At 40.2% G+C, this 17,342-nt stretch overlaps 1 protein-coding gene across 5 annotated transcripts in view; it reads left to right on the top strand.

Annotated features, from left to right (window-relative positions):
• The window catches only part of als2b (alsin Rho guanine nucleotide exchange factor ALS2 b), a 112,313-nt gene that overhangs the window by 69,738 nt on the left and 25,233 nt on the right, over nucleotides 1-17,342 (top strand). For all 5 annotated transcript variants that reach the window (XM_034174888.1, XM_034174897.1, XM_034174870.1 and 2 more), the window contains 7 exons: nucleotides 912-978; nucleotides 2,213-2,415; nucleotides 3,960-4,025; nucleotides 5,798-5,896; nucleotides 6,072-6,236; nucleotides 6,861-6,972; nucleotides 8,381-8,458. In XM_034174888.1, coding sequence (XP_034030779.1) covers nucleotides 912-978; nucleotides 2,213-2,415; nucleotides 3,960-4,025; nucleotides 5,798-5,896; nucleotides 6,072-6,236; nucleotides 6,861-6,972; nucleotides 8,381-8,458 — 790 coding nt within the window. The remainder of the gene's footprint in view (nucleotides 1-911; nucleotides 979-2,212; nucleotides 2,416-3,959; nucleotides 4,026-5,797; nucleotides 5,897-6,071; nucleotides 6,237-6,860; nucleotides 6,973-8,380; nucleotides 8,459-17,342) is intronic.

The following is a 17,342-nucleotide window of genomic DNA, read 5'->3' as shown; positions in this document are numbered from 1 at the left end:
ATACAGCAAAATACAAAATGGCTGCCATGCCATTCCTGAATATCTTCAAAATACTGTCTTTATTACTATGTGTTTATTACTATATGTCATACAGACACAAATTAAGTGTTGTTTTCTTACACACTGAATCCATTCCAACCACAATTACACAGATCAAGAAAAAAAAAACCTTGGCATAATAGCTATACACACACTCCTCTTCAATTGCTTATCCAAGATCAGGTCACGGGGGGCTGGAACCTATCCCAGCGGCCACAGGGTGTGAGGCAGGGTACAACCTGGACAGGACGTCAATCTGTCACACGGCCACATATAGACAAATAAACACATTGACACCTGCATCCACACTTACTTACAATTTTAAGGTTTCCAGTCCACCTAACCTGTATGTCTTTGGATGTGGGAGCAAGCCAGAGCCCCCACAGGGAACCCACGCAAACAGGGAGAGGAAATGCAAACTCCACACATAAAGGCTACAGGTGTGAATCAATTCCATGACCTTCTTGCTGTGAGGCAACAGTGCTAACCACTAATCCATTGTGCTGCCCACATAATATCTATTATTATTATTATTATTATTATTATTATTATATATCAAACTATCTCTCTGCAAATTTTGGTGCTTTTACTAAAATGCACAGTTGTTTCACTTGTTTTTGCGAATGTCCCTTGGTTGATTCTAAGGTGTCCTGCTACTTTAGCCTGACCCCCACCTATTCAAAAACAATTTGAAAGCCCTGATTACAATTGATTGTTACGCAGTGACTTAAAGGTTAGAGTAGCAAACTTGTGAACACAGGGTCACTGGTTCAGTTCTCCAGCCATGCAGGGAAATGTGAGGTTTGGAGGACTCAAGTCACTCCCTGTGTTGTTCCTCTATGTTTAACATGTCTGTGTCTCTGTGACTGCAGATATGGCTTGAAGGTGATGACACCAGAGGAAACCTTTACTTTGCTGGCTTGTTCTTCCATGGAGAAGGTAACACATGCACAGTAAAACATAGTTTTGCTTAGATTTAGACATTAGTCTTTTCTGTAATCTCTTACCTGATTTCTCCTCTGTTCATTGTTTTTGGATGAATTGGAAAATCTTTTTTTTCTGTAATAAAGATTTTCAGTTTGCATTATGGAGGAATATATCCAAAATAGGCATAACATCAGCAAGAAAATTACAACCTTTTTCCCCATTTCTTCATGTCTGTTCATTCAACTAAGTTATTTTTTTCCTGCTCATAACTTTTTTGTTTTTCTTTCAACCTGCATCACCACTCAGGAAACACAATAGGGTGCCACAGTCTTGTTTGAACCCTGTGTGATATTGTGGGATTTGACCACTTATGGGGGCCTGTGCTCCGTTGTGCAATATATACACAGCATAACTTCACATGGAAAAATGGTGTACTGTTTCTTTTCGGCTGCAATCACCGAAGCAGTCGTGAAAAGTGTTTTTTGTTCTCATTGGAGAAGGGAAGATGAGGCAAATGGGAGACGTCATGTTGGGAAGTGTTAGCCTGCACAGCTAACCAGAGTAGGTCTGTTCTCTTGTCTGCAAAACCGCCTCGACACATTTGTGGTCCGGGTCATAAGCAAACCACAACACATGTCCACTTTCCCACTGCATCGTCACTTTTTCTTTGCATTTTCTCTTTGTTTGCATGTAATTTGGCCAAAATGCCGTGTTTTAAAAATAAAAATAAACAATGTCATATGCGTCATATTTTAGCCTTTTAGCACCCGCCCTCAAACGAGACTGCGGTGCCCTATTTAATTGTCTCTGATTTAAAATCACTCTGCGTTATGCATAAATTCTAAAATCATGAGTTATAATTGCCCAATTAAAATTTTTCATGGTGTAGTAGTTTTGCTTTGCTATACTGGAGTTTGGAATAATAATCTAAAGACCAAATAAGAAAGTTATAAGCAAGTATTAATAAATCCCTTTAATCTTTTGATTACTTGTGCTGTCTCATAGAATACTGTGGGTGCTGAAAGTTTCTGAAACCTGTGATGAGTCTCGTTTTTAGTAGCATGAGTAACATGCATTTGAACAGAACATGGATGCAGATACGAGAAGCACAGATTATGTCCACTTAGATGTAGCAATTCATGAAACTTCATGTCATCAGCTGTATCTTATTTTCCATTTCATGCAACCTAAATGAATAAGAAAATGTGTGCTAATGATCTTGACATGTTTGTGTGTTTACTCCCAGGCCAAATGGCTGCGGTCAATTAACCAGGCAGTAGACCAGGTCCTGAGCACAGCAAGGCAGGACACAGCATCAATTAGCTCTGGGACTGCACAAAAATTGGAGCCTCCCATCTCCAGAACTGCCACTTACACGTTTTATAAAGATGGCCGCCTCAAAGATGCAACCTATGAAGGCCGCTGGTTGGCTGGCAAACCCAATGGCAGGTAGGTCACTCAAACACCATCCATTTGCAATAATTTTTTATAGGACTGATTGGTTAATGAAGTCATGGAAAATGCAGACCATTGATGTGGATGTTCCATGCACATATGCATGTGTTTTTCAGAGTTTCAAGTCTGGTGAAATTGCCTTTTACTGCATGTTTGGTCAAGGACAAAAAATGAAAAAAGTAAAGCAGGGCTTTTTCCAGGTTTTCATATAAAGTGTCACAATTCCACACTCTATTGCACCTAGTTACATCTGGTTTCTCTTTTTTTCAGAAAATATGGGATTATGAAACCTGTTTTCACATAAATGAAATGGCAAGTGTGACATTGTAAATATTTGTGAACCTGTGACAGTCACAGTGGTGGCTCAGACATGCACGATGTGTTCGGTACAACAGCATCAAACATTCCAAAACATGGCGAAGAGTTCACTCAAAGAATATTGCAGAGGAAAAAAAACCTGTGTTGGAATTATGAGTGAAAGGTATACGTGTCTTTAGTCATTTAGCCAGAAGTTTAGTGATGAGTGTATGTACATGAAAATTGGTGGCTGAATTACGTAAACTGATCTAATACAGCTATGAGTTCAGCACACACTGTCTTTGTGCAACTTACAAGGTTACCACATGTACAGTATTTTGTAATCATTGCCACTTTTTTAACTGCACAGGACAATGTTTAGCACAGTGTGAATTAAAAGTTGTGTCCATTCACTTCTGTTTCTCTGTAGGCAGAATAAGAGGCCTAGGTCAGTCCAGTGAATGGATAGCCATGGAATTACATTACATTTAATTATGCATTTTGATCTTTTGGTCCATTTTGTTTTGTCTTTTGAGTTGTTTTCTGTGAAGCGCCTTGAGGCGATGGTGTCATGATTTGGCATGCTGTAAGTTGAATAAATTGAAATTGAATTATATCGAGATAGTAACAAATTTTGCATAACCTATGACACAATTCCATAACTTCTAGAGGCAGTACACTGAATACATGATGTTACTGCTGACAAATCAGATTTGGTTATCTGCTCACATATATATACACAAATGCTTTCTAACCTTGAATGGCCTTCACAGTGCAGATGAAAAACAAACATTTCACTTGTCAGAAGCAATATTACAGTTACAGTCAAGAACTGTAGGCAGCTGTAATGGAAGTGAGGCAGCCTATCATCAAGGAAGTAACTGTGTGAAATGATGCTTCTGGATCTCAGACATCAGCCAGTCATTTGCTTCAAAAGAGAAAAGTACGAAGGGCAATTGAGAAGTTTTAAGCCTGACTCAGAAGAAGTAGGATGTGGTTCTCCACCTTTGCATTCTGAAAAATCAACATATCTCAGCATTGCACCCAGTGAGTCAAAACTTCACATATTCCCAAGAAATTTTGGCTTGTCACAATGATTTGGCGCTATATAAAAAAATTGATTGATTGATTGATTGATTGATCTTAATTGCCCCTCATATGCTTATAATTAAGTATTACAAATGACATTTTATTTATGATTAGTTATGTTGTTTTCATGATGTTATGTGTGTGTTTCTTAGGGGAGTGTTGAAGTGGAGTGATGGGAGAATATACACAGGGATGTTTAAAAATGGACTCGAGGATGGGTGAGTGTAGACCTTTGAACTAATTCTTAATCATTTTTTGTTTATCTGACTGACCAAAATATACACACACGTGTGTGTGTGTGTGTGTGTGTGTGTGTGTGTGTGTGTGTGCGTGTGTGTGTGTGTGTGTGTGTGTGTGTGTGTGTGTGTGTGTGTGTGTGTGTGTGTGTGTGTGTAAAAATAAATAAATAAGTAAATTATTAACTTCAGAAATATAATTGCACAGAAATACAAGCTATACAATACTGCTGGAACCTCAATTTCCCTGAGGGAGCCTTCCCAAGGGATCAATAAAGTTCTATCTAATGTAATCTAATCTAAGAAAACGGTCATCAAAAAACCCTCCAGAATGCCTGTCCCACTGAGATCAGACTTTAAGGTTCTGCTACTAGCCTATAAAATTGTTCATGGACTGGCACCTCCCTACTTAGCTGGCCTACTTAAACACTATGTACCGGCCCGGGCTCTGCGTTCTCAGTGTGCAGGACTACTTTGTGTCCCTAGGGTGATTAAAAAGTCTGCAGGTCATAGAGCTTTCTCTTATTGTGCCCCTGTTCTGTGGAATGATCTCTCTGTGTCAATAAAACTGTCAGATTATGTGGAGACTTTAGACGCATTTATTTTCCCTTTCGTATGGCTAGCATACTGGCATCGTATGTTACTATGCGTTTACCCTTTTAATTTCATTTTATTAGGAAATGGAGCGTGCCGCGGCCTCAACTTTATCTAAATTCTTTTAGTGAAGCTTAGGGCTAGTGGCCGGCGATCACCTTAGCATTTCTTCTGTTTTTCTTGTTGCTTAATGCTGACAAATTATACTGTATTTATTGTCTTTCAGATGCCTGATTCTGTTTTTTTTCTCTGTTTGAGGTACGACTCAATCCACAGATGGGCGTGGTGTTGACTTCTGCAACCCTCCCGCCCTTTGCACCGCCAAAATTTCTTGTATATTTGTTTTGTAAATTGTTTTGTCAATTGTGTCTGTAGCATGACCCAAGCAGAGGGTCACCCCTTTGAGTCTGGTCTGCTTGAGGTTTCTTCTTCAGATCATCAGAGGGAGTTTTTCCTTACCACTGTCGCCTATGTACTTGCTCTGGGGGTTGGTAAGGTTAGACTTTACTTGTGTGAAGCACCTTGAGGCAACTTTGTTGTGATTTGGTGCTATATAAATGAAATGAAAATGACTGACTTCCAGCATTATGTCACTTTTGCCATTTGGTTCTCGATCACCAGAAAATCTCTCCACACTTTTCACTTACATCTATTTGATGTCACAGCTCTGTGCATCATACGCTCCTGTTTATTATTCATATTATGATGACAACCCTAGTGGATGTAACTGTTAAAGGTGCAAAAGTTTGGTTCTATCTGGCTTCTGTAATATGAGGATGTGCTATTTTTCTCTGCTTCAGATCACTGTAATTTGAATCAGTTTGACAATCCAAACTGTCAGTTTTATAGAAAAGTAATTTCTCATTTTCCATTAACACCTGCAATAGGCTTTTGTTGTGTTCTGACCAACTAGCAATTCAGCTGGCTTGTTAGTTGTTAATACAGCTACAGTGGTCATACATTACCGTTCCAGCAGTACAGTTGTATATTGTCAGAACAATTGTTAATGTTTGGTCATATTGCACAAACAAAATAATAATAATCTGGATTTAAAGTTTAGTTATTGCATGTATTAAGGATATATTTCATAAATCTATTTGCTGGCATTAATGGAATTTTTTTTTCCTTGATTGTTTTCAATATTGTGTGTGAATGTGTAGTTTTGGTGAATATGTAGCTCCCAATAAAACGCTGAACAAGAGTGATCATTATGAAGGCCACTGGAAAGAAGGAAAGATGCATGGTCGGGGGATGTACAGGTGAGTGCTTCAGTTGTGAGAAATTGCTGTCAAATACTTGTAACCCCTGTAGTAGTGCACCAACATTTTATATGTGAAGTTGTTGTTATTTTTTATTTTTGGTGGAATGTAGGTAAAAGTTGTATAAAGCTGCTGATGAATACACAGCTTCAGTAATCTTCTCATTTGTCCAAAGGTATGCTAGTGGTGAGGTGTATGAGGGATCCTTCCAGGATGGAGTGCGACACGGCCACGGCATGTTGCGCAGTGGCAAGCTGAACACCTCATCCCCCAGCGTCTTCATTGGCCAGTGGCTCAATGACAAGAAGACTGGCTATGGGGTCTTTGACGATATTACAAAGTAAGCTCATCTTCTACAAGACAAAAGAACTCGTGTTGGTTGGTGACTGATTTTCATGAAAGTTGGTGAAGGGTTTTTTGCATAGACAAAGAAAAAATAAAGACATTTAATACAGGTCTAGAGCTAGGATTTTATTTATTTATTTATTAGCCCTCTTTTGTCAGCTTCTCAAGATTGGCCTTTTTAAATGTTTTTCTTGCTTTGTGTTTGGGGTATTTTTTATTTGTATTCCATGAAGAAATATATGTACTCGTGCAAGTTTTGCATCACCACTCATAGTTTCATAGTGGAGAGGAGCAAAGAAGAATTTTCTTTCAACAAAACAGATCAAATCTCGGACTGCATCTTCTATGTGCTTTCTGGCCATTTTTTCCTGAATTTTCATTTTTCTTTAAAAAAGAAATCCTCTATCCTCTCATCTATACCACTTCATCATGAAACTGTATAAATTGCAATGCAAAATTCAAAACTTGCATTATGCACAGTTTCTCCAGTCGCAGCCACAGAAGCCTATAACATCTTCGGGGTTGTCTTGGTGGCTTTCCTCACTCGTCTCCTTCTTGCACTGTCCCTTAGTTTTTGAGAACTGTCCACTCCACACAGATTTAACATGTTGTTTTTCAGAGGGGAGAAGTACATGGGGATGTGGCAGGACCACTTGCGGCAGGGCACAGGGGTTGTCGTCACCCAGTTTGGCCTTTACTACGAAGGAGCTTTCAAAGACAATAAGATGATGGTGAGCCAAAGAGGAAACACACACAGTTTTCAAGTTCAGAAATTTTCTGGTATCATGTACTAAATTAATATATAATCAAATATACAAATGACACAGATAAGCAGTTAAATGGTTGTTAGTTGTTGTTTACACATGGTTGATAAGCTTACAGAGTGCAGCTTAAGATGATGAGAGATGAGATGAGATTTGTTGTCATTGTCATTACACGAGTGCAACAACAACGAAATTCAGTTTACACTCCAATTACCTCAGACAAGATACAGCAATTAATCCGCAATTATTACTTGTTTACCGTAACAATGTCACACATCAGAATTAAAGACAACACATATACCTTTGACATTGTTTATGTGCACTAAACTTGAAGTAGTCCCTCATCTGAATTGAGGCAAAGTGGGTGAAGGCTGTATCAGTAAAAACCACGCTGCCTTCGAGGTGGCAGGGAGAAAGCCAGGGCGAGGGGAGTGGAGAGACATGGGGGGGTGTAATATGGATGGGGAGAGGGAGACATGCGTTGTGTGCAGATGAGTTAAGTTTCTGTCAGTTTCTGTTTGTGTGTGTGTAAAGTCTGACATTGCTAGGCACCAGCAGGCTGGGGGGGGGGGGGGGGGGGGGGGGGGGGGTAGATAGATGAGAAGGGGGAGCCAAATTCCTTCACCGAGGCCATAGATCCTTCTGGGGGAAGAGCAGGGCATTTGACCTTCGGGAGCCGATAAGGCTGCTATGTTGATGTTAGGCGGCGAGATACAGAATGCCATTTACTGCACCTCTGACCATGTAGAGTCCAATTTTATTAAGAATATTCTCCGGTCCTCAGCAGCACATTCCTTTGCAATACAGCGATATGCTCCAGATGGTATCCATTTTGCGCAGTCTGAGATTACACAGCATTGCCCAACTCATTAATCATGACGGACAGATGAGGGGATGAGATTCTGGAAGCAGCCGTCTTGCTAATATTCCTGTGGGTCAAGGCAGCGCACAAACCAATCAGTGCCAAACCTCCCACCAAAAAAGTGAAAAGAAATAAATCTTCAACATCTTCCACAGAGAGTGGAGCCAAGCATGTCACACTCCATTTTTCTCAGGCGTTGGGCGCATAGCCCGCTAGGTAGGTTCGCACGCAGGGTCCCCCAGCCCTGATTTCCTTGTCGAAAAAAAATTGTCAATAGCGTTGAGAGACCAGCTGATCAATTCCATGGTTAATCCAAATCTTAATTTGAAGAATTCACAGTCTGGTGAAGCTGGGACTCTGAAGGTCGGAGCAGAGATAGAGAACAGAAAAAGAGGAGAGGGGAGGAATGCGACCGTTCTTGCCGGAGTCCCAAGCTGAACCTCATAGTGTTATGTCAGTTAGCTCATATGAGCAAATATTGAAGACAGAAATACTGAAGTTTCTCTCCTTCAGGGCACTGGGGTCCTGCTGTCAGAGGATGATACAATGTACGAGGGGGAATTCTGTGATGACTGGACCCTCAACGGGAAGGTGAACAACACACAAATGCTTCTACATGTTCTAGACAGGGGATGTTGCATTTCTGTTGTCTTTTAAATACAAGTTGTTGTTTTTTCCAGCTAGTAGAGCAGGTCACTCAGTGGGTGAGGAACTGGCCTTTCAATCTGTAGACCTGGGTTAGATTCCCATTCAGTGTACTGGTCAGTGCCCTTGGGCAAGACACTTGATCTGCATTGTCTCTGTCCAGCCAAGTATAAATGGGTAGCAGCCTTGGCTGGGGAATGAACTTGTGTAGGTCTGGTGTCTGGTCCAGGGGGTGTCATGGTCTCTCATCTCTTTCACACAAGGGAATCCAGAGATAAGTGGTGCTGCTAACAGTCATCAGAGTCTATATAAGACTTGCTCAACTTGATGGAATGGAAGAGGCTGTATTTAAAATTTGATTGACCAGACAAATATGGTGTAATTTCAGTTATGTTAAAGTGTCTAAAGGTAGTGAGGTGGCATAGCTAACCTATTGTTCATTTTGTCATAAAACCACCAAATTTGGTACATTTGTGAGTTTATATTTTAGGAAGAAATCTGGGTATTGAGCCATTGCAGATTTACCTTGAGACAGCTGCAGTGGCCATTTTTAAAAATGGCTGCTGATTTTGGTGATGCTGATGCTTTTTGAGTACCTGTGTACTTAATTTTGATGGACTATTTTGAAACCACCTATCTTATGAGCCAAGAATACAGTTTAAAAACCCATTTGTTGCCTTAAGAATATAAGGCAAGTTGCATTAAATTCGAAAGGATTATTAACTGACTGCGGGGTCTGTACGGGGAAATATCAGACTGACGTGTTGTCAGTATGGATCAAGTGAAGCGAGGTCCATGTGAAAAACACGGAGGTCTGATATCCCCGTACAGACCGAGCAAGTGAGGTTAATAATTCATTTATTATATGGCTATTATATATATTATTATATGGTATGTGATTTTGCCAACTTCTGATTGGCCGATTTGCCACTTTTTGAGCTGTACGACATGCCGAGTTGACCGCTGGTAGAGCCGAGTGCACCTCACGTGCAGCGTAGCGCTAGCCAATCGAGTGATGCCTTCTGTTGATAACGACCAATCAGATAACGTGATACAACGCCTACTTTGGCTGTCAGTTTGTTGACAAGATTCTACATGATGCCTGTGCATTATTTCACAAAGACTATTCCTTATTAAGCCCCTTTCACACGGGCTCGCTTCGAGTTGCGTCGTGTGTTGTCATGACAATGCCGTGTACACAATGCAGTAAAAACTAAGCACAGGAGAAAAAAAACGCTGCTGGCTGCAGCCGCTCCTTGGTCTTCTCTCACAAATGTGTTTAAATACAGTCCATAAAAGTCCTGCTCACAGACTGATTGCCAGAGACAGGACATATGTCCACATTCAGTAAAAAGTCCGGACATCTCCAGTCCACTCATGGACGATTCATTCGTGCGCGCACATGTAAACATTTACTCACAAATGGTTCGTTCATGCACGTGCGCATCTTGCGGTCAAAGTAGGAAAGATAAACTATAACAGAACTCAGAGCGCAGACCTGCAGCTCAGCACAAGAACAAATATAAACTATAAGAGAAGTCAGTGCACAGTCTGGCTGGACCTGTTGGTGCAGTATGACGGTAATAATAGAGTTGAAAGTTGAGATTGATTTTTCAGTTTTAGTATGTTTGACAAACTCCCAATTTTCTTGTTTATAATAGAACAGTTACAGACTTTTGATTGTGGTGTACCCATGATTATGCAGACCTGGTCAAGATGGGGTTCACCAAGGTCTTGTATATAAACACACAATCTTACAGTATCGCCTCAATATGGAAGCTGCTGACGGCTCGTAGTCCGACTTGTTCACTTCAACTCCATGAAGAACTTGCTAATAGATGGTCCGGTCCTTAGCTAGTAAGCTTTCAGTCTGTGTGTTTTTCCAGATGTTGTTTAGATATTTATGGAGTACGTTCATGTCCGACTTGCTTTTTCTAATCGTGCCTTTAAGCCCCTTTCACACCGGGACTGCTCCCAGTTGCTTCCTGTGGTGTCATGATGATGCAGGAATTTCTGCGTCAGGTGCGCGCAGCAGGGGGCAGAGAGGAGGTGAGAACGCAACCTGCAGGTTCTCTGCACAGAGAAGTCAGAGTGCACAGTCTGTCTGCAGCCAAACTGTGCACTCTGACTTCTCTTCTACTTGTGCTGAGCTGCAGGGCTGCGCTCTGAGTTCTGTTATAGTTTATCTTTCCTCCCTTGACCGCGAGATGCGCGCGCGCGCGAACCGTCCAAATGTGGAGATGTCTGGAGTTCTACTTGATGTTGACATGTCCTCGACTTATGTCCTTTTTTAACTGTGATGAGAGAGTCTGAGGAGAGAAAGGAACGAACTGCCTGCAGACAATTTTTTTTTTCTTTTCTTTCCTCCTTTGACCGCGAGATGCGTGCGCGAACGAACCAATATCTGGAGTTCTACTTGATGTTGACATTTCCTGTCTCAGGACTTATGTCCTTTTTTGCCCTTTATTTAACTGTGATGTAAGAGTTTGAGCAGAGAACAAGGAACTAATGCCTGCAGCAGACGTTTTCTTTCTTTTAATTGTTCACATGTGCGCGCGTGAACGAACGTCCATGAGTGGACTAGAGATGTCCGGACTTTTTACTGGATATTTCTGGCAAAGCGCTATAGCAGCGTCATGACTGAGCGCTAGCAGCAATTAAGAGATTATCGCCCCGTTTGCGCTTAAACTGCCTTGTTTCTGCTTACAATCAACTTTAGAATGATTAAGAGGTTTTACATTGTCATCTGACAGTTAATAATCACATTTAGTGTGAAGTTCGCTGATCCACAGCAGGATTGTTTTCCACCGGCGCGGCTCCACCGAGGCCCGAGGCGCCAGCGCGGAGTTATGACCATGGGTCCGAAGAAGGCACTGACGGCGGAGGAGGGAGACGATATCAAGAAGTCCGTGGACGTTTTGTCTGAGGAAATCTCTGTTGTTAAAATGCAGCAGAAATCCATTATGGAGCTGGTGGAAGAAGTGAAGGCTCTCCGGATCCAGAATGCCGAGAAAGACCGGCGTCTGGTGTACCTGGAGAACCGTGTTGCGGAGTTGGAACAGTACACAAGGATGAACGACGTTATTATTACAGGAATTCATATTAAACCTCGATCCTACGCACGGGCGGTGTCAGAAGACAGCGGAGGGGAGGCCAGCGAGCAGGAGGCCAGCTCAGTGGAACAACAGGTGGCTGACTTCTTGCAATCTAAAGGTATTCAAATGGACTGTAATAACATTGAAGCGTGCCACCCCCTGCCCAGGAGAGAGGATGGAGACAAGCGAGCAGTTATAATGAGGTTTGTCAACAGAAAACATAAAATGGCATTGTTAAACAGGGACGGAAACTTAAAGGAACAAACGTATTCATCAATGAACATCTGACCAAAGAAACGCAGACATCACCAGGAACGCTCGTTTCTTAAAAAGCAGGGAAAAATTCAACAGACATGGACATCCAACTGCAAAACATTTATCAAATGAATGGAACACCAGAACAAGCGAAGGTTATGGTAATCAGGAACATCGAGGATCTGGACAAATACGACCAATAAGGTATGAGGACACAAACACATCACAACACCATGACACAGACCAGAGGAACCTATTCATCTACTACATCATCTACATCTGGAGACAAGAAGGATATAACTCAAAGGATTGCTGATCATGGAAAAGTAGAACTGAGAACATTTAAATACACAGACCACAATGTCCTGGACTTGGAGCATGATATAGACCCGGACAATAATTTCTTCTCAAATATCAATGACAGTTGTTGCTATTATGCAGATGAACAGTTTAATCGGATCATTAAAACAGATAAATTATCAATAATCCATTTCAACAGCAGAAGTCTATATGCAAACGTTAACAACATTAAAGAATATTTAAGTCAATTTAAAAAAATATTTAACATAATTGCTATATCAGAAACATGGATCAATGAAGATAAAGGAATGGATTTTGAACTGGATGGATATGAATTTAATTGTGTAAACAGAAAGAATAAGAGTGGAGGAGGAGTGGCTGTGTATGTGGATAAGAACATGGATTATAAAAGAGTAGACAATATGACAACTGTGATCGATAACTTATTAGAATGTGTAACTATTGAAATATGTGAAGAAAAAAGCAAAAATGTATTAGTCAGCTGTATATATAGAGCACCAGGATCTAGTATTGAAACATTCACTGACTGTATGGGAAAAATGTTCTCAAAACTAATCAAAAACTGTGTTCATTTGTGGTGACTTAAATATTGATCTGCTCAATCCAAATAAGCATAAAATAACATGAATTTATCAGTATAATGTACAGTATGAGTTTATATCCAAAAATCACCAGGCCAAGCAGAATTACATCCCATAGTGCTACCTTAATTGATATATTCAGCAATGATATTGAGAATAACACTGTGAGTGGATTATTAATCAATGACATTAGTGATCATCTACCAGTTTTCATCATTTATAATAGAAACCATCGGCGGAATCAGCCAGAGGAGAAAATAAAATACAGGCGAGTGCGGACAGAGGAAAACATGAACACACTAAAGAAGGATTTACAGGAGCAAAACTGGGAAAAGGTATACAGTGAAAGTGATGTTGATAGTGCATATGAAACTTTTTTACAAATATTTACATCATTATATGATAAAAATTGTCCAATTAAACAAGACTACAGAAAACAAAAAATCCAAGATCGACCATGGATGACGAAAGGGTTACGAAATGCATGTAATAAGAAAATACACTGTATAGAGAATTCATAAAACTAAAGACTAAAGAGACAGAAAATAGATATAAGAAATGCAAAATAGATTAACTAATATTATACGGGTATGTAGGAAGGAATATTATAGTAACATATAATAACAAAAACAATATTAAAGGAATATGGGATATATTAAATAGCATTATCAAAAATGGTAATAAAAAACAGAGTTACCCTCAGTATTTCATTGATAATAATGTCAAGAAGGAAAATAAGGATGAGGTAGTCAACGGTTTTAATAATTTTTTTTGTAAATATTGGACCAAGCTTGGCAGAAAAAATTCCTGATTCCCAACCTGAGGATTGGATAATAATCTCATAGAAGAAATCCCTGTTCAGTGTTCCTCACAGCAGTGGATGGAAAAGAAATTATAGACATTGTGAATAATTGTAAATATAAAACATCTACCGATTTAAATGAAATTCATATGGTGGTGGTAAAACAGGTCATTGAATGGATTGCAGAACCATTAACATACATCTGTAACTTATCATTTCAAACCGGTAAATTTCCCAATCAAATGAAAAATAGCTATGGTTGTGCCGCTGTATAAGACTGGGGATAGACACCACTTCACAAATTATAGACCTGTTTCTTTGCTTCCACAATTTTCCAAATTATTAGAAAAGTTATTCAATAATAGATTAGACAAATTCATAAATAAATATAAATTACTTACTGATAGTCAATATGGATTCAGAGCACATAGTTCAACATCACTTGCATTAGTAGAATCAGTTGAGGAGATTACAAACGCCATAGACCACAAATTACATTCAGTTGGAATATTTATAGACCTAAAAAAGGCTTTTGATACAATCAATCATGACATATTAATCAATAAACCTGAACAGTATGGGATTAGGGGGTTGGTGTTGCACTGGGTGAGAAGCTACTTAACAGAAAACAGTTTGTGAAGTTGGGGGAATATACATCATCATGCTTGGACAATGCTTGTGGCGTCCCACAGGGATCAGTATTGGGTCCAAAACTGTTTCTAATTTATATAAATGATATTGTCAATGTTTCCAAAATATTAAAATTAGTATTATTTGCAGATGACACAAGCATTTTTGTTCAGGGGGGATTTGCAGGAGTTACTGAGGAGGATCAGTATAGAAATGGGAAAATTGAAAATATGGTTTGACAGAAACAAATTATCATTAAACTTAAGTAAAACAAAATACATGTTATTTGGCTATTGTAATACAGACATACAGGTTCAGTTACAAGTCGAGGGGGTAGATATTGAAAGGGTACATGAAAATAAGTTTCTGGGGGTGATAATAGATGATAAGATAAACTGGAAGACTCATATAAAACATATACAAAGTAAACTGTCAAGAAGCATTTCAGTTCTAAACAAAGCGAAACATATATTCTGGACCACAACTCACTCTGCATTCTTTACTGCTCACTGGTTTTACCATATTTACAGTACTGTGCAGAGGTATGGGGTAATACTTATAAAGGTACAACACAATCACTATCAGTAATGCAGAAAAGAGCTATAAGAATTATTCATAATACTGGCTATAGAGATCATTACAAATCCACTATTTTTACAATCCAAATTCTTAAAATTCACAGACTTGGTTCATTTTCAAACAGTACAAATCGTGTATAAAGCAATAAACAATTTACTTCCAGCAAATATTAAAAATATGTTTTTTAACAGATCAGGGGATTGCAATCTGAGGGGGAAATTTAATTTAAAGCATCAGTGGGCACGAACAACATTAAAAGGTTTCTGTATTTCTATCTGTGGGGTGAGGATGTGGAACAGATTGGGAGTGGGGCTCAAGCAATGTCAAAGCATGAACCATTTCAAACAGCGGTACAAAAATATGGTTTTTTCTAGGTATAGGGAGGAGGAAGGGTAATGAGGGTTAGGGTGTTTTTGTTTTTTGCTTCGGCTTGTAAATATATAGTATTTTGTATGTAAGTAGGTATGTGTAGGTGTATATTTATGTTTGTGTATATATATATATATCGGTTTAGGTGTGTAGGAATCTATGTGTATATGTGGCAAAGGGTATTACTGGTTGTGGGGAAGAAGGGGTAGGGAAAAATAAGCTGATGCTTCACCCTACCCCTTTTCGGACATGTTGGGTACACAGTAGCAACTTTTTTGTTGTTGTCTTCACTGATCTATCTTGTAATTGTTGTTGTATCAAATGTTCGAAATAAACAGTTTTCATTCATTCATTTTCATTCATTCATTCATTCATGCAATCAGTCTGCATTTTTTTTTTCCTGTGGTTTTTTTTTTTTGTTTGTTTTTTTTTTTGGATGTGTAGTTTTTACTGCATTGAGTACACGGTTAAAAACAATACTGCGTGATTTATACTGCTGGAACAATGGAACACAGCAGGAATCATAAATTGGCTACCGAGTCACGCCGGGTAACGCTTCTTTGCCCCGACTTGCGCTGGAACCACTTCCTTTCTGCGTCAAGCACAGGACACCAAAAAAATTAAACGGGTTTAATTTTTCGGCGCCCGACTTGCTTCCTCCTTTGCGCCCCTCGCGCTGTTGTGACACCGAGCTGCATCGACTCAGCACTGAGTTGCTTCCATGCGGCGTCTTCATAATGAAACACGGCGCAACCGGAAGCACCCCGGTGTGAAAGGGGCTTTAGCTTCTGGTTTGTAAAGAAAATACGCATTTCGGACTGATTGTCATAGAAACTCCATTCGCTCGAGGGAGTGCCAAGATGGCGCCTTGTGTCTGGCTGCTTGTCTGCTGCTCTCCAGTCTGTTCGTTATTATTTTATTGTTTTTAACTTATGCTGTTGAATCAAAGGCATTGCGGGGTGTATGATCGTCAAACGCAGATGGATCTCCAGCCCCCAGTTTGGGGTGCGGTGTGGTTATCGGTGGGTGGACAGAACTTTACGCCCCCATTTTTATTGGAGGTGCCGACTTTTCTGTGCTGTGCTCCTGTGCTGTCTTTCGGCCGAAAGCGCAGTCGTCGCCGTGGGAGATGAAGTGGCCGACTGGTGAACCTGTAGCACTGTTTGGCATCTGGACGAGCTGTGCACAGAATTCTGGTGGGATTTGTCCTGCCGCGACGCCTTGTGGATCCGGTTAAAGCCTGCATGGTGCCACTGGTCGGCTCTGAGGACTATCGCCCCGGCCAGCCACATCTTCGCCCGATTGATGTGCGCCAGTGGCGCTCTCGGAACCTGGGCTTGCTTCGCCGGGTTCCAAACAGTCAGACTGTCATCCCCACTGAGGTCCTTACCCTGGGTCTCCTGAACATCAGATCATTGTCCTCGATATCATTGCTGATTAATGATCTAATCGTGGATCATCATTTAGATATGATTGGCTTATGTGAAACCTGGCTCAAACCCACAACTCTCCTTCCTCTGAATGAAGCCTGCCCACCTGCATACACATTTAGTCACGTGTCTCGTGGTGTGAAGCAAGGCGGGGGTGTTGCTTTTTTTTTTTTTTTTTTTTAATAAATCTAGGTTTTCTTTATTAGCTGTTGGGGGTCACAAATATAATTCCTTTGAGCATCTGACTCTCCATTATGCCCATGATGCTAAGTACTGTCAGGGTCATAAAACTGGAGCTCAGCTATGTTATTTTGTCACTGTTTATAGGCCCCCTGGTCCATATTCTGATTTCTTAGATGAATTTGGTGCGTTCATCTCTAGTTTGTCAACTAGTGCAGATAACATTTTGATTATTGGTGATTTTAACATTCATATAAATAAGCCCTCTGATCCCCTTTGCAAATCGTTTATGCAAATTGTGGATGCTTTAGGATTCCAGCAACGCATTCAGGACCCGACACACATTAGTGGAAATACCCTGGATTTGGTTCTTGCACATGGGTTTTCTGTCATGAATATCGACATCTTGCCTCTCGCATCTATCGTCTCAGACGATTCATATATCAGGTTTACATTTACGCTGCTGCGTTTAGTGGAACAACAACCTTGTCTACTACTGTGGCGTCATATTAAACCCTCAACTATGACTGAACTTGAGGCCAGACTACCTGATATTTTAGCTTCGAGTCTGGAGAATGCTAAATCAGT

Source organism: Thalassophryne amazonica, chromosome 1 (genome assembly GCF_902500255.1).
Source record: "Thalassophryne amazonica chromosome 1, fThaAma1.1, whole genome shotgun sequence".
NCBI lineage: Eukaryota > Metazoa > Chordata > Actinopteri > Batrachoidiformes > Batrachoididae > Thalassophryne > Thalassophryne amazonica.
Note: the sequence above shows the minus strand (reverse complement) of the source record. Positions and strands in the feature narration are given on the sequence as shown.